This window comes from Humulus lupulus, chromosome 4, assembly GCF_963169125.1.
Source record: "Humulus lupulus chromosome 4, drHumLupu1.1, whole genome shotgun sequence".
Classification (NCBI taxonomy): Eukaryota; Viridiplantae; Streptophyta; class Magnoliopsida; order Rosales; family Cannabaceae; genus Humulus; species Humulus lupulus.
In genome coordinates, this window is record NC_084796.1 from 251,048,464 (window position 1) to 251,069,455 (window position 20,992).

At 36.1% G+C, this 20,992-nt stretch overlaps 2 protein-coding genes across 2 annotated transcripts; one reads left to right on the forward strand and one right to left on the reverse strand.

Moving 5' to 3' along the window:
* The first annotated feature begins 4,426 nt into the window (after positions 1–4,426).
* LOC133833184 (26S proteasome regulatory subunit 6B homolog) lies at positions 4,427–5,487 on the forward strand. Its single transcript, XM_062263434.1, has 2 exons — positions 4,427–4,582; positions 5,041–5,487. Exons 1-2 carry the CDS (start codon positions 4,427–4,429, stop codon positions 5,485–5,487), a joined length of 603 nt encoding a protein of 200 aa, XP_062119418.1.
* A 3,180-nt stretch (positions 5,488–8,667) lies between these two features.
* Positions 8,668–10,811, reverse strand: LOC133833185 (amino acid transporter AVT1J-like). Its single transcript, XM_062263435.1, has 3 exons — positions 10,526–10,811; positions 9,677–10,278; positions 8,668–9,365 (listed from the first exon to the last, which is right to left on the reverse strand). The coding sequence occupies exons 1-3, from the start codon at positions 10,809–10,811 to the stop codon at positions 8,844–8,846; spliced, it is 1,410 nt and encodes a 469-aa protein (XP_062119419.1). The 3' UTR covers positions 8,668–8,843.
* Positions 10,812–20,992: the final 10,181 nt, after the last annotated feature.

Genomic DNA, 20,992 nt, shown 5'->3' on the forward strand with positions numbered 1-20,992 from the left:
CTAGGTGCATCTGTAGGTCTTTTTTGTTTTAGTAATCAAATCTCCATTTCCCCAATGCTAATATTGTCTATTAAATAATGAGAAATCTACAAAAATGCAATAATTTTTTTTAAAAAATAGAAAAAATGCGGTGCATTACAAAAATACGGATATTTTTCATGCTTCTAAAATGTAAATTATAGGGCTACAACTTTCGTGCTCACTACCATCAAAGTTTACTTATTTTCTATTTTCAAAATACTGCTCGAATTTAGAATATCGAAATCGATTTTTTTTTAAAGGGGTACCCCTTTGGTAATTGGAGACTGCACTAATTTTGCCGTAATATATTTTATGTTGGTAACTTGTTTACCATGCGCACAGTGGAATGCATGGGGTGGTGGGGCCTTGGATTTCATTTTTTTTTATTTAAACAAACTTTAAATAAACAAATACATTATAATGTGTACATTAATCAATGAGAAAGGAAAAAAAAAGGAAATACCAGTTGCAGAACTATCAAGATTCCTCGCTATATTTTTGTATCTCCAACGAACATCATTACATGAAATATGATCTTTACCTACACTTTTGTTACCTACGTATATTTATTGGTAGGTGAATATATGTTTTACCCACCAATATTTATAGACAAATAATATTAGTAGGTGATTGTTTGATAATTTCAAAATATTTAAGAAAATATGATTACCTACCGTACTAATGGTAGGTAATTTCCTTTACCTACAAATATTTTGGAGGGAAATATTTTAACAAATCCCGCTCAAATTTCCCTCGATGTTTTTTATTTTTTTTGTTCTTTTAAATGAGATTAAGTGAATTAAAAATGTCTAATATATAAAAATTGTGTAATATACTAAGAGATGTACGAATATTAGGGGAAAACTTGGAAAAATTTCCATCGAAAAGTAGAAAATTTAAAATGTAGATTTAAGGCTTCGTTTCAACTCAAATAGAAGCATTTACCCATGAGATGTAGTGGAGAAAAATATCGAACAAGTAGAACACGATTGTAATATATTACAGTGAAATTAGTGAAATCTCCAATTTACCAAAGGGTACCATTTTCAGAAAAAATCGATTTCTATATTATGAATTCGAGAAATATTTATAAAATGAATACTAAGAAAACTACGAGGGTTGTGGACATGAAAGTTGTAGCCCTTTGTCTTAGGCTTCTATGTATAAAATTTCGTACGAATTCGAGTAGTGTAGAGAGAGATACGACATAAATACAGAGAGACGTACGGACATTCGGGAAAAACTTGCGAAAATTACCATCGAAAAGTGGAAAGTTGTAAAATGTGGTCTTAAAGATCCGTCTCAACTAAAATAGAAGAATTTACCCATGAGATGTCATGGCGAAAAATATTGATCTAGTAGAGCACAAGTGTAATACAATACGACGAAATTAGTGAAATCTCTAATTTACCAAAGGGGTACCCCTTTCAGAAAAATTTGATTTCTATAATATGAATTCGAGCAATATTTATTAAATGAATACTAAGCATACTACGAGGGCTATGGGCACGAAAGCAGTAGCCCTATGTCTTAGGCTTCTATGTATAAACTTTCGTGCAATTTCAAGGTGTGTAGAGGGATATACGACCAAAATACTAAGAGATGTACGAATATTAGGGAAAAACTTGCAAAAATTGCCATCGAAAAGTGGAAAATTTTCAAATGTGGAATTAAGGCTCCGATTCAACTCAAATAGAAGCATTTACCCATGAGATGCCATGGGGAAAAATATCGAACACGAGTGTAATACAATATGACGAAATTAGGTAAATCACCAATTTACCAAAGGGGTACCTCTTTCAGAAAAATTCAATTTTTATAAAATGAATTCGAGAAATATTTTGAAAATGAATACTAAGGAAACTAGGAGGGTTATCAGAAAAAGTTGTAGCCCTATGTATTAGGCTTATATGTATTAAATTTCGTGCCATTTTGAGGTGTGTAGAGGGACAAAAGACTAAAATACTAAGAGATGTACCGAGCATTAGGATTTGCTTGAGGTTACTTAAGCTTGAAGTAACCTGTCAGAAACATAAAAAGAACGTTCTCTCTTCCTCTCGTTCCCTTTTCGTCACCTGATCGCATTTTCGAAGGAAACTTGAGTTTTAGGACTCGGATTCAAGCGAGGATCGAGATTAGAATGTTTGTGAACTTTAATTTTGAGATTTGGATAGGTTGGGGTCGGATTTGGAGCTTTGAAGCTCGAAGAACACGAAGTTGGAACCCAAATTTCTGGTTTGGGCGAGCGCTATAGCGCTATGCTTTGTTTTGGGGGTTTTGATTATGTTTGTAGCGCTACACAGTCTTCAGAATGAGCTTTTTTGGTACTTTTTGGTGTTTTAACCCGAGGGCTCGGGGGAAGATTCCACCACCCTGTTTGGTGGGATTGGAGGTCCCGAGAGCGCGTGATTGGTCCCGGGATTGGGTTTTAGAACTTGAACTCATTGAGACACCGTTTATGGTTGTGACTAGGTTAACGCTAAGGGCTTGGAATCAGGATCATGCTCAAGGGTCGTTCATTGGTAACCTGTGCTTGGACTATATGTAAGAAAACTGCACCTAATATGTGACATGCATGGTTATTGATGAGGCATGTGAGTGCTCTATATATGGACATTGATTGCATTGAAATTGCATAAGACACATGAGATTAGGGCATGGCATGAATGTTGATTATGAGATTGATCAGAACTTGAGTCTCTGTAATTGTGCATGATGATAATTTTGCTTATGATTATTGATTAAGCATGCTAAATGTCTTATGTCTGAATATTTGACATATGATACCTGTATGTCTCATTGAGGATGCACTGACTTATTAGTCAGGGAATGACAATGGTGTCAATATTGATTGTGAAGTTGTAACTCATTAGTCAAGTTCGGTAGTAGTACTGAGCACTTGTCGTATGGTACTAACTTATGGGTCAAGAACGTTATTAGCATGTTTAATGCAAGTCGAAAAGATTAGATCTAATCGACATAAGCATTATCATGATAAGCATGAAATGCTTGACCGACCTTAAGTTCGATGAAAACTAAAAGCGGATGTCTAGTCTAAAGGCTAGTTACATAGAGCCAAACTAAAAGTGATTGAGATGCCAAATAATTAATAAATCTATTAAAGTTAATTTATTTTTATAAAGTTATTGAATTAATAAAATGGTGCATCGTACTCTATAAAAATAAAATACAGAATTTTAGCTATAAATTCACTTTTCCTAATAGTAATCTATATTTATTTGAATTAAAATTATAAATGCCTAATTAAAGACACTCTTTGAATTAAATATTTTGATAAAATATATCTCAATAAATCATGATAAACTTAACTTTAAAACATGCTCTATCTTTTTTACAAATCTTTCTTGAATTTTTTTAGGATAATCTTTTTCTGGCATTTGATGTGCAGTACAAAATATCTTACTTTTAGTCACATGCCACAAAATTTGTGACCAAAAGTGAAAAACTTGTAACTAAAAAAATATCATCTTATCTATGTTATTACTGAAAAGTCTGTTGTAATAAGTATTAATTACAAATATCATAATTTATTGCGACTAAAATTACAATAAATATTAATGACAATTTATGACTAAAACTATAAATATTAATTTAGGACTAAAACTATATTAATGACAATTTGTTATTAAATGTGAGATTTCAGTCACACCTAATTTTTTGTTATGACTCAAAGTGGCACTCATTTAGTCACTAAAAAAGTATCACAAAAGAGTAACTTTTTTTGTGGTGGTGAACAATGAATTATTTTGCATAATTGTATATATATCCTATTATATTTTTGAATTTAAACTAAACATAAAATAGAATTTCTTTTTATTTTTAAATTTTTTTTTATAAAACATCGTATTAATCAAATAGAATAAAAATAAATTTTTTCTTAATTATACTCAACTTGAATACTAAAGTTTTAATTAACGTCAAAATATCTTATACTTAAATTATAAATCTATGTAATATATATTTTTTTATATATATAAATATTTGAATTTTAAATTGAAATTGAAATTATTTTATTTTTATTAGCAAATCATAATATACGTTTTAAACGTAGAAATTTGATGCTTATTATAAAGTAATAAGCTAATAAAAAATTACAATAAAAAGATGTTAATGCTTTTGATGCCATTTTATATGTCTGTGAAGAAGTAAAGCTCCAATAATTTTGAGTGACATCATAAATTTGTTATAAAATTCTAATAATTAATGAATTAGTTTTTTTTTCAACAAAGTACACTAAAAACAAAAGGCTATGCAGCTTTTAATGCCATATTTACTATGCACACTCAAAAATAAAACTCTGTACAATTATATTTTTTATTTATATTTATAAAAAAATAACTGTTAAATAATGTGTTTAGTTACAATTAAATACTTGCGACAAAAAATGGCATGTTGGGTTGGGTTGGGCTGGGCTGGTGCGTGTGGAGGAGCTGAAGGGAAGGAGGCCTTGGGCTTGATGTTGGCACTGGGCCGAGTGATGAAGAAAAGGGAGCCCAGCCCAGGCGTGGGAAGGCAGCTGCTGGGCTGCATGCGGGCCCAGGTGGGGGGGAGAAGGCAGGCGGGCCTGGACGGGCTTGCTGGGATTGCGTGGGCCGGGCTGAGGAGGAGAGAATTAGAGAGGCAGCTTGGGCTTGTCTTGTGCCATTTTGCCTGAGGAATTTACATGAAATATGGGAAAATTCAATAAAATTTGATATATATGGCTTTTTTTTGTGTGTGCATTTTTTATGGCTTTTTTTGTTGTTTTATTTTATTTTATGGGTTTTGTTTTCCCATATTTATCAAAATATTTATTCTGTATCTCATATTTTTTTGTATAAGTTTATTTATTTTATATGGGCATTTTTGTAAGGGAATTTCTGTCTTTTTTATTATTTTTATTATTTTGGTCACTAGCCAGAGGCTATGGTGGCCTCTGCTCTGATCATGGACCCGAAACCTTTGGAGCCACCGGCTTCTTTCCCGTCGACGAGATCTGACCCATGTCTTTCCGAATAGCACCAGTCCTCCGACGAGGACGATCTCTACAGTCGCCTCAAGTCACTGCAACGGCAGCTCGAGTTCATCGACATCCAGGAGGAGTACATCAAGCACGAGCAGAAGAATCTCAAGCGAGAGCTTCTTCGGGCCCAAGAAGAGGTCAAGACGATTCAGTCGGTTCCCCTCGTCATTGGCCAGTTCATGGAAATGGTTGATCAGAATAATGGGATAGTGGGCTCAACCACCGGCTCCAATTACTACGTTAGGATTCTTAGCACCATCAATCGGGAGCTTCTCAAGCCCTCTGCATTTGTTGCTTTGCATCACCATTCGAATGCCCTTGTTGATGTTCTTCCTCCTGAGGCCGACTCCAGTATCTCCCTTCTCAGCCAGTCGGAGAAGCCTGATGTCACCTATTCTGTATGCCCAATTCAATCTTTACTGGATGTTGTTATCATTTTTTAGGTTTGGCTCAGTAACTAGTTATCAATCAGTTATTTTAATAGGGGTAACCGGTTACTTTCTTCTTCTTCTTCTTTACTGGATGTATTCTAATCTGTTTTTTTTTTCTTCTAAATCTGTCAGTAACCAGTTACAATTCACTCGAGTACTTGCCATGACAGTTAAAATTGGTAGTAGTAACCGGTTATTGCCACATCACTAAAAAATCTAAATTGATAATCGTAACTGGTTACAGCGAGGTTTGAAAAAAAAATCAAATCTAAAAAAAATAACCAATTGCTATGGTACCTGGTTACTTAGTCAGGTGTGAAAACAAAATCAAATCTAAACAAAAAATCTAAATTAATCGCTACAGTAACTGGTTACACCTATGGCTAAAAAAAATCTGATATGAATAAAATGATTCAGGCGTCATGGTACCTGGTTACTTAAACAGATTTGGAAAAAAAAAACCCAGAAAAATCAAAAGTTTTGTTTGCTTGTTTTTTTATTTCTTGTACTTGTATTCTGAATAAATTTTGTAAACCTATCGATACATTTTTTGAGCAAACATTCTAGTTCTATTTCTTTAAATAATTAATAAACACATAAATATTTATGTTAGAACCTTATTTGATGAATGTTTGGCTGCTAAACCTATTGATCTAAACATCACAGAGAATAACCTTTTGACAACTTTTTCCTTTTTCAACCAAAAAAACTAATCAGCTAACCTAAGCTTTCATATGTTAAAAGTACCCTAAAATATTCAACTATCTAGCTTCTTATACTACCTTAGTCTACACTAAATAATAGCAGTCAACTTTTCTTAAGTACATTTCTTAAATCAAATCAAATATGAAGTCAAATACCTGGTTACTTAAACAGATTTAGAAAAAAAAACCCAGAAAAATCAAATATGAAGTCAAGTACTTGGTTACTTAAACAGATTTAGAAAAAAAAAAACCCAGAAAAATCAAATATGAAGTTCAAAATCAGATGTGAAAAAGAAGAAAACTAGATTTGAAGAAAGAAAAAGAAGAATAAGAATGACCAAATAAGAAGAAGAAGAAGAAGAAAGAAAGAAGACGAAGAAAAAGAAGAAAGAAAGAAAGAAAAAGAAGAAGAAGAAGAAAATCAGTTCGTCGTCGTCGTCGGAGGCAGCAGCGGAGGTAGGATCGCCTGAAGAAATCTGAGATGACCATTGAATTGGGGAAGAGAAAGAAAGAAATGAGAAGAGAGAGAGATCGTGAGGAGAGAAGAGAAAATAAGAGAATTAAGTTTATGGTAATTTATTTACCATATTTTAAACCTTTTTTCCAAAACTTACCATATTTTGTACAATTATTTTTTTTCCCATAAATTTAGAAACTATATATATTTTTCCCATATTTATGTAAACTTCTCTATATAATTCTCATTCTTTCTCAACTTTACTTGCATTTATTTTTTCTGAATTTCCCAACACCAAAAACACAAATTAAATCCTTGTCAAATAACAATAAATTAAGTTATAATAAAATATTAATTCAACTTAATTTAACATTGAAGTTCAAAAGAAGTGCATTTGTGACTACTAATCACACACCAATAATTCAAATAATAAAACTACAACCCCGAGCCTTCACCACCATAAGCCGAAAGCCACCAGCCACACCTCTCCATTGAGAAAAAGTATAGCCCATCCGCCATAAGCAAGCAACCCCATCTGATGTGCGCCAAATAGAACCAGATCTATATCGCACCCAGCGTTGAAGGAGATTACCCACGGGGGGAGACCCACCAAAGACAAAGAAAGATCACCAGGTGAAGGGAACCATAGGTAGAAGAGCACCTACCGCTAGACCACCATTTGCACATAACACATGCCGCACGAGAAATGATCATTGACGGAAGAATAGAAGCCCTTCCGGCTAGAGTTTGCTAAGGCCAGAGGCAGGCCGACGAAATCCAACCGAGGAGGCTGAAAAATGGGCAATGAAGCTGGGGCTCTTAGAGAGAAAAAACCCTAATCACTTAATATAGTATTATTGAGTGGACTAGAGTTCCAATTTTTATTTATTTTTAAATTTTTTTATTAATAGATATATAGTTTCTTACATGGTAAGTGTATCACCAATACGTATATCAATATTATATTTTATATTGGTGCTAAATTTTAGAGTATGCTCGATATCATGCTTAACCAAATTGAATTTGATTATGTAATTAGAATATATATGTTTATCCAAAAAACAGCTGTGGATGACGTGGGAAGAATTTTCAACACGTGGCTGACACGTGGCAGAGATGCTGCTCGACTATCGACCAGAGACACTTCCGTACGTGAGACTCAAGCTTTACATACGACCAGCCTAGTCGTGTACTCCGTTTATTTATGTATAGATTTGTACAGTTGGAATGGTTGCTGAGAATATCTCTTCATTATAACCTGAATATCCGTTTATTAAGGAAAGATATGGCTTGATTGGCCCATGTAACCCTCCTTGAGCCTATAAATATACACGAAATAGCTCAAGGGGGATCTTCTTTTTGAATCATCTTTTTTGATCTAAGAAAAAGAGAACGGTATTGCTATTATTCGTCGTTTGTATTGTTTTTTCTTCCAAGGTCTGTGAAACTCAAGAACCCTAGTTCTTTGATCACACATTTGAAGCTCAATATTAATAATAGCATCAAGTAGACGTAGGTCATTACTAACCTTTGGGGCCGAACCACTATAAATCTTTGGTGTCTTCTTTTTTCTATTAGATCTTAATTATCACGTTACTTTCTCTCAAATATTTGACTCTGTGTCAGTTGGCCAAAACGAGGGTCAACAATATACTGAAAAAAATCATAACTTTATTTCTATCATCTATCTTCAGAATTTAATATTTGTAAATTAAATATACTACTTGACATACGAATCATAGCACCATGAGATCAAAATTTTCAGTATTGCTATATGAGGAACAAGTAAATGGTTTATTGGATAACAAAGTAATAACAACTAATGAGACGAAAGCACCTTAAAAAGTAAACATAATATTTAAATACAAATAATTTATTTTACGACAACAATAATAGAACAGAACATGACACAAAAAGAATTAGCGCAATTTAAATTTTTCGACACTACAAATTTGACATTTAGCACACTTTCTCGATAGTCTGAAAGATGAAGAAGTACTCAAAGACGATACACGAGGCCCAACGGTGTGGAAGCCCAAAAAGTGGAGTCATATCTCTTGGGCCGAAGAAGCCACACAACCGCAGACTAAAGTAAACCCATGTTTAATTCTCTTACTTTTTCTTAGTACAACACATTAGATAGGATAGAATGCAGAACAAAATAAAAGACTCGAAGCAAAAAGAAAAAGAAAAAATACACTGGTATGTTATGATTGAAGCTTCCTTATTATGTCTAGCAGAGAGGTGTAAGTTCCACATATAGCAACTGCAATACCCATCATCATTATACTCAATAAAACTACAGTTTCATATCCAAATCTTCGGTAATTACCAGATATTTTGAAGTAGCATAAACATGGGAATGTAATTGCGGTTGTGACACTGACCAAGGCACCGACCAGTGACATTAGTAATGCAAAGAAGGGTACCGTGAGAGCTACCACAACATTAGTTATTAAGATGGTGGTACCTATTATCATACCAGAGAATTTGGGGCTGAGATGATTTGGTAAGCAACGTTTGACTTCATCCACAATGGGTGTCACATTTATGGCATATTTGGCTATGGGAGTGATCAAGGTGGTGTATGTGGCCACTTTTGAGCTCACATTCTTTGTTGGCAGGTTCAATGTGATCTCTGATCGGATATCTGTCCCGTACATCAGGTATCCTAGTACTGCCACTGCAGCATATGTAAATGTGCATAGAAAGAAGCACAAACCCAGTACCTGTATCACAAATATACATTAGAATAATACAACAGTATATCAAAACTTTACTGTATATTAAAACTTTTCAAACAATGTGTTTCTAGTGTGTATAAAAAACAAAACATACACATACAATAAATTATTCTAAATTTCTAAAAAAAAAATGTGACATATTTACTATTAATATATACTCCAATAAAAAAAAAAGATTTATCACTTATGTACACGTTGAAAACATATTTAGACCATATATATATATATATACAATACAGGTCCTTAAAAGGGGACCTACTCTTTTAATTACAAGTGTTAGAAACTATATGACTTACATTAGAAAACTGATTTTTGTTTTTGATGTTGGTGTAGAGGCCGGGGAAGACTGGATGGGCAGAATAACAGAAGGCATACAAGCTAACAGCAGTAGGAAGTCCCTGCAAATTAAGAATAGATGTATTTTGGAGATGAAACCCAATGCCATCAAAGGCAGCAGCCCAAACAATGGACAAAAAGATGACCAAAGAGGCTATAACCCCACTTGCCGAGACATAAGAAAGAAGGCTCAAGTCATCAAACAAAACCGAGGGTAATATAGCTAGAGCAACGATCAGAATGAAACATTGTTGGCCATCGAGAATGTCAAGTTTAACACGAGGAAATAGGTTATTTAGGTTATCACCACCAAGGATTAGAAAACCAGTTGCCACTAAGTACTGTTCTGAGTACATGAGAATGGCAGCCATTGTTCTTCCCTTGTTCCCAAAAGCACGATAGCCTATATCAGAATAAGTTGTAATGTTTATGGAATCTCGCTCCAAACTCCTCTTTATAAGTATGCCCGAGTAAAATGCCGCACTAGCTATAACAAAGAGAAGTATCAAGCTTAGCCATCCTCCCGAGGCTAGTGCGTATGGGATTGAAACTAATCCAGCTCCTGTAGTCGACAACACCAATTACGTTAAGACCAATCAATATAAACATTTTATGTCCATATCTTTTAATCATTTTGACATTATTATATTAGATCTTTCTAGATTTTCTGATTCATTCTATTCGAGTATGGTCATGATATTTACTTGTTTTATAATATATATATATATATATATATGTATACTCACATCGAGTGTCACGTATGAAAAGTTTGAATTTCACTTGTGATAATTATTAAGAAAGAATAGAACCTGATAAAGCATTTAAACAATTGAAACAGGTTTTGACGAAAGATGAATTCGTTTTCTGGCAATCATGATTATGATTAATATTAGATTCAATTTCTTCTTCACTTCTTCCTATCCCAACATGTTGCTTCTCACCAACCAGAAGTGGAGCGGCTGGGACGCCATGAGCGATAGAAGTGTCGTCGGTTTCAGAGGTAGACCTCTGAGATCGTGTTCTTGCCATGGCAGCTGGTGGTGGAGATGGCCGGTTGATGAGTTGAGAAGGAGCCGATGGAGACGCGAGGACCATCTTCTTCGCGTTCTGCACAGAGGCCGATGAGGGAGGTGCGGCTGCGGGAGGCCGACGAGGGTGGTGCGGCTGCCCGCGCCAGTGACAGAGGCAAGGCCAATTGGTAAAAGAGATGCGTAGAATGATCCACGTAGTTTATTAGGCTTGTATATACATGTTTACTCCTCTTTGTTTGTTACTGTTTGGACAATTGAAGATGTAATGATATGTAAATTATTAATACAATGTACAAAGATTCGGCATAACAGGGAATTTATGTTATGCAGGCGTACAGAACTCCAGCATAACTACAGCTTTGTTTTTTTTTTTAGATATATAATGTATATTTCGTTGGGTTTGAAAGTCTTAGTTGACATATGACAGCTTTTTTATATATTATATATCAATGACTACGATTTGAGAGACCTTCGCCTTTACTACTTCAACACTGGCTTACTGCATGCCATCTTTTTTACCTCAACGTTCTTTATTTATTTATTTATTTTTAATAATGATAATAATAATAATGGATAATTATATGGCAGAGACTTCAAAAAGAACCGGTAGGACTCTTTTGTGTTCTCAACCCGTGAATAGTTTTCGGTGCGCTTTTTTTTTATGATCATGTATATTGTAGTTATTTAGAGCATCATGCAAATTTTCGGGAAATTCCGAATAATTTACAGTGCCAAAAACTAGTATAAAATCAGGTTGTTGCACGCGTGACTACTTTTTTATGCACGTGGAAAATAGCATGTTTGAACTTAGTTTTCAGCACTGTAAGTTATTCGAAATTTTCTAAAAATTTGCAGGATGCTTGTTGCGAATTTTTACTACTGCGCAAGTATACGCAATCGAATAAACAAGTAATAGTAGTGGAAATATATTATCGTTCCGTCAGGGAATTGATCTAATAATTACCAATAGCAAACTTTTATTTCTATTTGACTAATGAAATTTTAATGACAATTAACAATGAACAATAAACTAAGAAAGCACAATTTAATTAACGAAATTTAATATAAGCGAAAGATTAGAGTATTCTAATTTCATCAACCTTCAATTCTATTCAATCAATAATACAACTAATATGTTTCTGTGATCTATGGTTATAGCAAGTTTACTAATGACAATTCTATTCTCTCTCAAGATATAAAATATTCAGTTTACCTGCGAATTTTCTACATGTCTGTGATAAATTCTACACATAAACCGCATTAAGAACAAAAACCTAATTGCTACACAAACCAATTTGATACTTTCGTTCTAAATTGAAATCTATGTCTATTGTCTAAAGCTATTCTAATTCTCACTTTTCAGATATTGAATTAAAACCAATAATCATGCAACAGATGGCCAATCAATTACAAGCATTAAACATAAGAACAATAGATAACCATAAATTCAAAGATTCATAGAAATTACATTAAAGACGAATAGAATATCCAGTGACTACATTAAAATACTCTAAATACGAATTTAGTTCATAATATTAAACTTCATTATCCAATCTAAAATTCAAAAACATAAAAATAAACACAAACGAAATAAACGTGGATTCTTCTCTGTTTCTTTCCCTTTGCCGTCAGAATGCTCCTCCTCTCTGTCCCTCTCGATCTTCTTTTTATTCTTTTTACAAAAATCCAAAAACCTACGAATTTCCATAATACTTTCCAAAAATGCCATCGTGCCGATATATCGCCTAATACATTGCGATATATCGCCTGGTGAATTTTCTCGATAAAAACGCGAGTTTCTGATGTCGTTCTGTTTAAACCGAATTTTGGAATTCCACAAGTGGCGATATATCGCCCAAGACAGGCGATATATCGCCTGTTCCATATTTCCAAAGATTAGCCAATTTTCGGCTACTAAAACAAACATTTAACTAAATTCTCGAACAAATCAGAATTATTACGACACACTGCACAAGTTCACCAAACAGATTAAATAGAAACTTTCTCTTGAGAAAAACAACCAAATCAATCTGAAAATGTTATAAATAAACGTACATTTTGTACGCTTATCACACCCCCAAACTTGACTGATTGCTTGTCCTCAAGCAAACAAAAGAAAGAACAAAAAAACAATCCAAAACTAAAAAAAAAACTATTGGATGACTTAACTTCACAGAAAAATTTAAACTTAGACAAGGGGCATAATTTTTCTCAAAAATTCCAATTCCTCTTCAATCGCTCAACCAATGCTTCAGATCATGTGACTAGAATTTCAACATATCAATAATTTCTCCAAGTATTGTCATTCATACACATACATATTTCATTTAACAAATGCCGTACAAAACATAATTTTACAAGTATCAACATTCATTCATACCACAAACCCATCAAAATTCACCATAAGCTTGCTCAATTAACTTGTCTCCACTAATATAAAATCTGTATCAAGTAGATCAAAAGGACTTTTATAGGCTCATAACATTAGGCTTAGGTAAAGGTAGATAAATAGTCATTTAGGCTCGAAATTACCATAAGCATATAAACTTCAAAACCAGCCAACTTTCTCTTCACCACACCAAAAATCACCCTTTTATACAATTAGAGAGAGATAGATTACAACACTTTCATCATTTTCTTCTATACTTATCACTTTTTTTTTTCTTTTCAAGTCACACTCCCCCAAACTTAATATTTTCTATATATATACAATCAAGGAGTGTGACAAAGTGATTTGTTTATTTTTTTTTCATAATCTCAAAAACTTCTCTCTCTTTTTTTTTTTTTTTGTACAACCATACTACATTCAAATCATACCAATACCTCACTATTTCCATTCTACTTTCCCACAATTTATATGCTTATGATAACAAAGGAAGAGGTAAAATAACGAGGTTAGGAAAATTTAGGCTCAATAGTATAATCAAGAACAAAAACCAAAGCTTTAGGCTCAAAAAGGGTAACTAAGGATAAATTTTTATGGGTTAGCTAGAAAGGCTCAAACATTTACAAAGAAAATTGCCTAAATCATCTCTACTTAATACTTCATTTAGCATTTCATCTCAACAAATCAACTGAGCAAGTTCTAGCTTATTTCAACATCCACCATACATACCAATTCCCACAATACTTATAAACTTATATAATGTAGAGCATAAATTAAATAAAACACATATACTACACAAATGACAATACTCAGATCAATTATCAACAGGTTAAGCACACAGTCTACATCTCAAAAGCATCAGTCTAACAACATCAAAGAATTAGCATAATTAATCATTGAAGCCCACCTGTCTTAGTCAATCATAGTTTCGTACAGTCATCCAAATAAAAAAAAAATATCAAAAGAAAAGTAAATATTCCCCCAAACTTACAATAAACAGTGCCCTCACTGTTTCATAAAATCCAAAGGAAAAATAAAAGAAATAACTAGAAAGAAAAAAAACCTGACAACCGAATAGTTACTCTTCATCATCTGAATCTGGAGGCGGCTGATATGGCTGGCGCAATTCTGGAGGACATTGAGGAAAATCATTGAATCCTGTATAGCGCGCAAATGCCCCACAGAAATCAGCCATGTAATTCTTCATGTGGAATTGACGATCTCGCATGTCCGCCTGACCATGCAACAACAGCTGTTGTTGTCTCTTCAACTCTTCAATGTCTTGTTGCATGGTGCTATACTGCCAAGAACTAGAGCCTTCAATAGCTCTAGAAGTAGATGGTTTCCGCCCCTTTCTCTTCGGCCTAGTGGTCTCAGGTTGCTCATCGGTCGGTGGCAAGGACAACAGACTCGGATCAACAGGCTCGTATCCCAAACCAGTGGGTCGAGGAACACCCCCATAATTCTCATCCTGATGTAACACCGATTGATGACTAATGATTGGAGACTGTTCACATACTTCATTAATGTTCATTGGGACGCCTTGATCCTTACAGAGACTGGTAATTAATGAAGCATGTCCATGACCACCAGATGTGGCCCCTCGCGCTATGTAACTGATACTCTCAGCAATAAGCCGCCCAACATTAATCGACTTGCCCGAACAGATACAATAGAGCAAGTAAAGACGTTCAGTAGTCACTTCCATTTGTTGAGTGGAAGGCATGAGAGTACTGATGACGAACCTGTTCCACAACCTCCCATATGGACTCAAACACGTAGCCCGGATTGATCTTGGAGTAATCATGTCACTCCCCATCTTGTAAGTAGAACCAGGCTTCGTCATTTCCCTTAGGAGCAAATCATAGTCCTTTTCTGCGGCCCCTGCGCGATATTCGTCATCCCAAGGATCATTTAGGCCGTAGAACCTATTGATTTCTTGCGGAGAATAGCAAACCTTCTTACCCCGAACCAACACTGTGTGATCATCCCGCTCGACAAAAGCGTTGGCATAAAACTCCCTTACCAAACTAATATTAGCCAAAAGTTTTGGCTCACATAACTGCTTTCAATTCCTGTTTATAATCATCTGTGGGAGTATGCCATCCAACTCACTCGGCCTAAAGTCAGACTCCACAATCACTGTTTTATTTTTTACTATCCATTCCTCGAATTTATTTTGCGCAGTGGGGTTAACAAAGGTATGGGCAATATTCACATTGGCTCTTTAGACGGTGGACATGGTCTTTGCTTTCTTGGGAGCCATAGAGTAATTGAATCACAAAAACACAAGGAACAATCTCTGAACACACTGAGAACCCAAAATCAACTCAAAAACACACTAGAATATCCAAAATAGTCCAAAACTGTTCACTGAGGAATTTTATCAAACACCTAGTGTGCAATCAAGAAAAAAAATAGCCAACAAAACTCAAGGAACCCCACAATCTGTCCCAACTGTGTAGAATATTATCCCAAGTCAATAACAACAGTACACACACACCAATCTAACAATAAATCCCAAAAATTCGTCCAATGCCCCACAATAACATCAGGTTCTTCAAATTTCCTCAATAATACATCAAACACAGAAAAACTCAAGAGAGTACCTTTAAAACTTTGAAGAGGATGAAGAAAATGTTCTTAAGCACAGCAAGATTCGGCCCCTTCCTTTGATGCCTGATGATGATGATGGAATGCTTGAGAGAGATTTGTTTGAGATGAAAAATTGGAGAAGAAGGGAAGAGGGTTTTGGTTCTGGAATGTATGTCGAATTGGGGTTTATGTTGGGAAAAAGAACTGATATGAACCAGCATGTGCTCCCCACGTGTTTTTTTTATTTTCAAAAAAATTGAAGAGGCGATATATCGCCTATATGTGGCGATATATCGCCACATGCTGTACAGAAACCATGCCTCTGACTTGTATGCCGATACTTCGCCTACACTACCCCCGATATAGCGCAGCCCCATTTTGCTTTAGCCGATATATCGCATAGATGAGGCAATATATCTCCTGGGACCGAAAAAAATTCCAACTTTTTAAACCAAAAATCCCTCCAAATCGGTTGTTCAGGCGATATATCGCCTGGTGTAGGCGATATATCGCCTAAACACTGTTCAAAATTCATCAACTTTTTTCAACATTTTTTTTCTTCACGTTTTTCACGGTTCTACTACACTAAAAGAAATTAAAAATAATAATGTCAAATGGAAACAGACAAAAATTAAATACAAAATAATGAGGTGCCTCTCAAAAGCGCTGTCGTTAACGTCATTTAGCCGGACGCTGCTTTCCTTTCCTTCAAGAATCCACCAGAGTAATATTGACCTTCGTCTCAATTTCGCCTCCATAGTAATGCTTCACCCGCTGTCCATTAACTTTAAACGGTGAAGAATCACCTTGTTGAATCTCCAAAGCCCCATATGGAAAAACTTTTGTAACATTGAATGGCCCCGACCATCGAGACTTTAATTTTCCCGGAAATAACTTGAGACGGGAATTGAATAGCAGCACCTTATCGCCCACTTGAAAAGTCCGATTGACAATATTATTGTCATGCCATTTCTTTGTCTTCTCTTTGTAGATTCTTGCATTCTCGTAGGAATCATGACGCAATTCATCTAACTCATTCAGTTGAGCTAGCCTTAATGCTTTCGAAGCGGCCGGATTGAAATTCAACTTCTTTAGCGCCCACTGTGCCCTATGCTCCAATTCAAATGGCAAGTGACAAGCTTTACCATATACAAGACGGTAGGGAGAAGTACCAATTGGCGTTTTAAAAGCTGTCCGATAAGCCCATAACGCATCATCAAGCTTATTCGACCAATCCTTTCTATTAACTTGCACCGTCTTCTCTAAAATCAGCTTAATCTCACGATTTGACACTTCTACTTGCCCATTTGACTGCGGATGATATCCCAATGCCATCTTGTGTTTAATTCCATATTTCTCCATTAAGGAATCAAAAATCTTATTGGCGAAATGAGTCCCTTCATCACTTATAATAGCTCGAGGTGTGCCAAAACGAGAGAAAATATTCTTTTTCAAAAACTTGACTACCACCTGAGCATCATTAGTTGAAGTAGCAACTGCTTCAACCCACTTACTTACATAATCCACCGCCAATAAAATATACAAATTACCGAACGACGGTGGGTAGGGTCCCATAAAGTTAATACCCCAAACATCGAATAATTCAACCTCCAATATATTAGTGAGAGGCATTTCATGACGTCTTGAGATATTACCTACCCTTTGACAACGATCACACCGTTTCACATAGGCATAGCTGTCTTTATACAGAGTAGGCCAATAGAATCCACATTCAAGGACCTTTGCAGCAGTCCTTGCTCCCCCAAAATGTCCACCAGTCGGCGATGCATGGCAATGAAACAAGATGTCCTTCATTTCTCTTTCCGGCACACATCTTCTGATAATCAAATCCGGACCTTGTTTAAATAAGAAAGGATCATCCCAGTAGTAGTTCTTCACATCATGATAAAACTTTTTCAGTCTCTGCCCAACAAATTCCGGTGGCACTACGTTGGCTGCCAAATAATTCACATAATCCGCAAACCATGGCACAAACTCATCCTCCACTGCAAATAATTGTTCATCTGGGAAACTCTCATTAATCTCTCCTGTAGCAAGTTCTGACTTATCCCCCAACTCGAGTCTTGATAAGTGATCCGCCACCAAATTCTCTATACCCTTCTTATCCTGAACCTCCATATCAAACTCTTGTAAAAGAAGCACCCAACGAATAAGTCTGGCTTTAGCATCTTTTTTAGCAATAAGATGCCTGATTGTGGAATGATCAGTATACACAATAACTTTGTTCCCCATCAAATATGGCCTGAATTTGTCGAATGCATAGACAATGGCAAGAAGCTCCTTCTCAGTGGTGGCATAATTCAACTGAGCGCCATTTAGTGTTCTGCTGGCATAATAAATAGTCCGAAATACTTTGTCAACACGCTGCCCCAGAACCGCACCCACTGCAAAATCACTTGCGTCGCACATTAACTCAAATGGCTGGTCCCAATCCGGTGAAATTACTATAGGTGCCGACACCAACTTCTGCTTTAGTATCCTGAAAGCTTCAAGACACTTCTCATCAAACTCAAATGGCACCCCATTCATCAACAATGCCGAGAGTGGCTTTGAAATCCTGGAGAAGTCCTTTATAAATCTTCTATAAAACCCCGCATGACCAAGGAAACTTCTCACTCCCTTAACTGAAATTGGAGGCGGCAAATTCTCAATAGTAGCAATCTTAGCCCTATCGACCTCAATACCATTCTTAGACACCTTATGCCCAAGTACTATGCCTTCATTTACCATGAAGTGGCATTTTTCCCAATTCAAGACTAGATTCGCCTCTTCACATCTTCTCAGCACAGCCTCCAAATTCATTAAACAATTATCAAAAGAAGACCCCATCACAGAGAAATCATCCATAAAGATCTCAATGCTCCGTTCCACCATATCAGAGAAGATAGCCATCATACACCGTTGACAAGTGGCAGGGGCATTGTACAGACCAAAAGGCATACGACGGAATGCAAAAGTACCATATGGGCAGGTGAAGGTCGCCTTTTCTTGATCCTCAGGCGCAATGGCTATTTGATGGTACCCTGAATAGCCATCCAGAAAGCAGTAATACTGATGTCCAGCCAATCTATCTAACATCTGATCAAGGAAAGGCAGTGGAAAGTGATCTTTTCTGGTTGCTTTATTCAATTTACGATAATCTATACAAATCCTCCAACCAGTTACGGTACGTGTCGGGATAAGTTCGTTATTGTCGTTTTTCACCACTGTAATCCCTCCTTTCTTAGGGACTACCTGAACTGGACTCACCCAACTACTGTCTGAAATAGGATAGATCACCCCAGCATCTAACCACTTTAAGATCTCCTTCCTTACCATCTCTTTCATTGCTGGATTCAATCGACGTTGTGCTTCAATAGAGGGCTTACTGTCATCTTCCATCAAGATCTTGTGCATAACTGTGGATGGACTTATCCCCTGAATATCTGCTAATGTCCATCCAATTGCCAACTTATGGGTTCTCAACACCCTTAATAATTTTTCCATCTCCTCATTAGAAAGAGAAGAAGACACAATAACTGGTAAAGTCTCCTTCTCACCCAGAAAAACATAGCGAAGATGTGCATGCAATGATTTCAATTCCATCTCTGGAGGTTTCTGAACTGATGGTAATGGTCTTTCAGGTCCTTGGCCCAAATCTTCATATTTTTTATTATAAATTTGCCCTTTAGAATTCAACCACTGTACACACTCTCGGACCTCACTGTCTAACTCAGCATCTATATCCCCAATTGTCAAGCTCTTCTGAAGTGAATCCTCTGTGAGATTAATTTCAGCCACCGCTTTCTCTACCAGGTCAACTCTGAAACAGTTGTCATTGACATTTGCAAACTTTAAGGCCTTAAACACGTTGAATACTACTTCTTCGCCCTGAACTCGCAGTGTCAGCTCACCTTTTTGAACATCAATCAAAGCCTGCCCAGTAGCTAAAAATGGCCTGCCCAGAATATTTGGTACATCCATATCCTCCTCCATATCCAGAACGATAAAATCTGCAGGAAAAATAAACTTATCCACCTTCACAAGAACATCTTCAATAATTCCCCTTGGATGTTTTACCGATCGATCTGCTAGTTGTAGAGTGACGGTTGTCGGTCTTGCCTCACCCAAACCCAGTCGTCTGAACACAGTTAAAGGCATCAGATTAATACTTGCCCCCAGATCACATAAAGCGTGCTTACATTCAAATTTGCCAATGGTGCAAGGTATAGTAAAGCTCCCCGGATCTCTCAACTTTTGGGGCAACTTCCTCTGCAATATCGCACTGCACTCTTCAGTGAGTGCCACCGTCTCATACTCCTCCATCTTTCTTTTCTTTAACAGAATCTCTTTCATAAATTTGACATAACTAGGCATCTGCTCTAATGCCTCAGCAAATGGAATATTGATGTGCAGCTTTTTGAATACCTCTAAAAACTTAGAAAACTGTTTATCCAGTGTAGTTTTTCTAAGCCTCTGAGGATATGGAACTTGAAGTGGCTGACTATCAACAACGGGAGGACACTTGTTTGAACCCTGGTGGTCTTCAGTAACCCCATTCGCTTTTGTATCTGATTTCTCACCCAACTCTTCAGTCTAAACCACTGACTTTTGTACACTGGGCTGCTCCACTTGCTTACCATTCCTCAATGAAATTGCTTGACAATTCTCCTTAGGATTGACCACAGTATTACTAGGTAAATTCCCTTGCGGTCTGTTATTAAGCATGTTGGCCAACTGACCCACTTGTGTCTCAAGGTTTCGAATAGAGGATCTGGTCTCAGTCATGAATTGAGTCTGAGTATTAGTGAGGGTCAACAAGGCTGCTTGCAATTCATTAGGCTTTTCTGGTTGATCTTGCGGTCTAGGCTGGTGTGATGATGAGGCTTGATTCATAGGCTGTTGTGGCATGTGCTGCTGGTATGGCCCTTGAAACTGTGACTGTTGGCCCTGATTGTTTCTCCAAGAGAAATTTGGGTGATTTCTCCACCCAGGATTATAAGTATTGGAGAACGGATTCTGATAAGGCCTCTGAAAATTACCAACTGCCTGTACCTGAGCCTGATTAACTGGCATATTACCATACATGTTGGCCGCTGTACACTGTTCATATAAATGAGGCCCTCCACATATTTCACACCCTGATTGCATCTGTATAGCCTGGGCTTAAGCTGAGATCTTGTTTTGTTGCAACTGCTTTGTCAATGAAGCAACCTGAGCAGTTAAAGCAGTTATAGCATCTAATTCATGTACCCCAACTACTT

What these genes read in the sequence shown, in the direction of transcription:
- LOC133833184 (XM_062263434.1), top strand. Translation starts at nt 4,427, where the DNA reads ATGGCATGTTGGGTTGGGTTGGGCTGGGCTGGTGCGTGTGGAGGAGCT. An exon ending in TGGGCTGCATGCGGGCCCAG is followed by an intron (nt 4,583 to 5,040) that starts GTGGGGGGGAGA and finishes CTTTCCGAATAG; the next exon opens with CACCAGTCCTCCGACGAGGA.
- LOC133833185 (XM_062263435.1), bottom strand. Translation starts at nt 10,811, where the DNA reads ATGGTCCTCGCGTCTCCATCGGCTCCTTCTCAACTCATCAACCGGCCA. An exon ending in TTGTTTAAATGCTTTATCAG is followed by an intron (nt 10,279 to 10,525) that starts GTTCTATTCTTT and finishes TGTCGACTACAG; the next exon opens with GAGCTGGATTAGTTTCAATC. An exon ending in ACAAAAATCAGTTTTCTAAT is followed by an intron (nt 9,366 to 9,676) that starts GTAAGTCATATA and finishes TTTGTGATACAG; the next exon opens with GTACTGGGTTTGTGCTTCTT.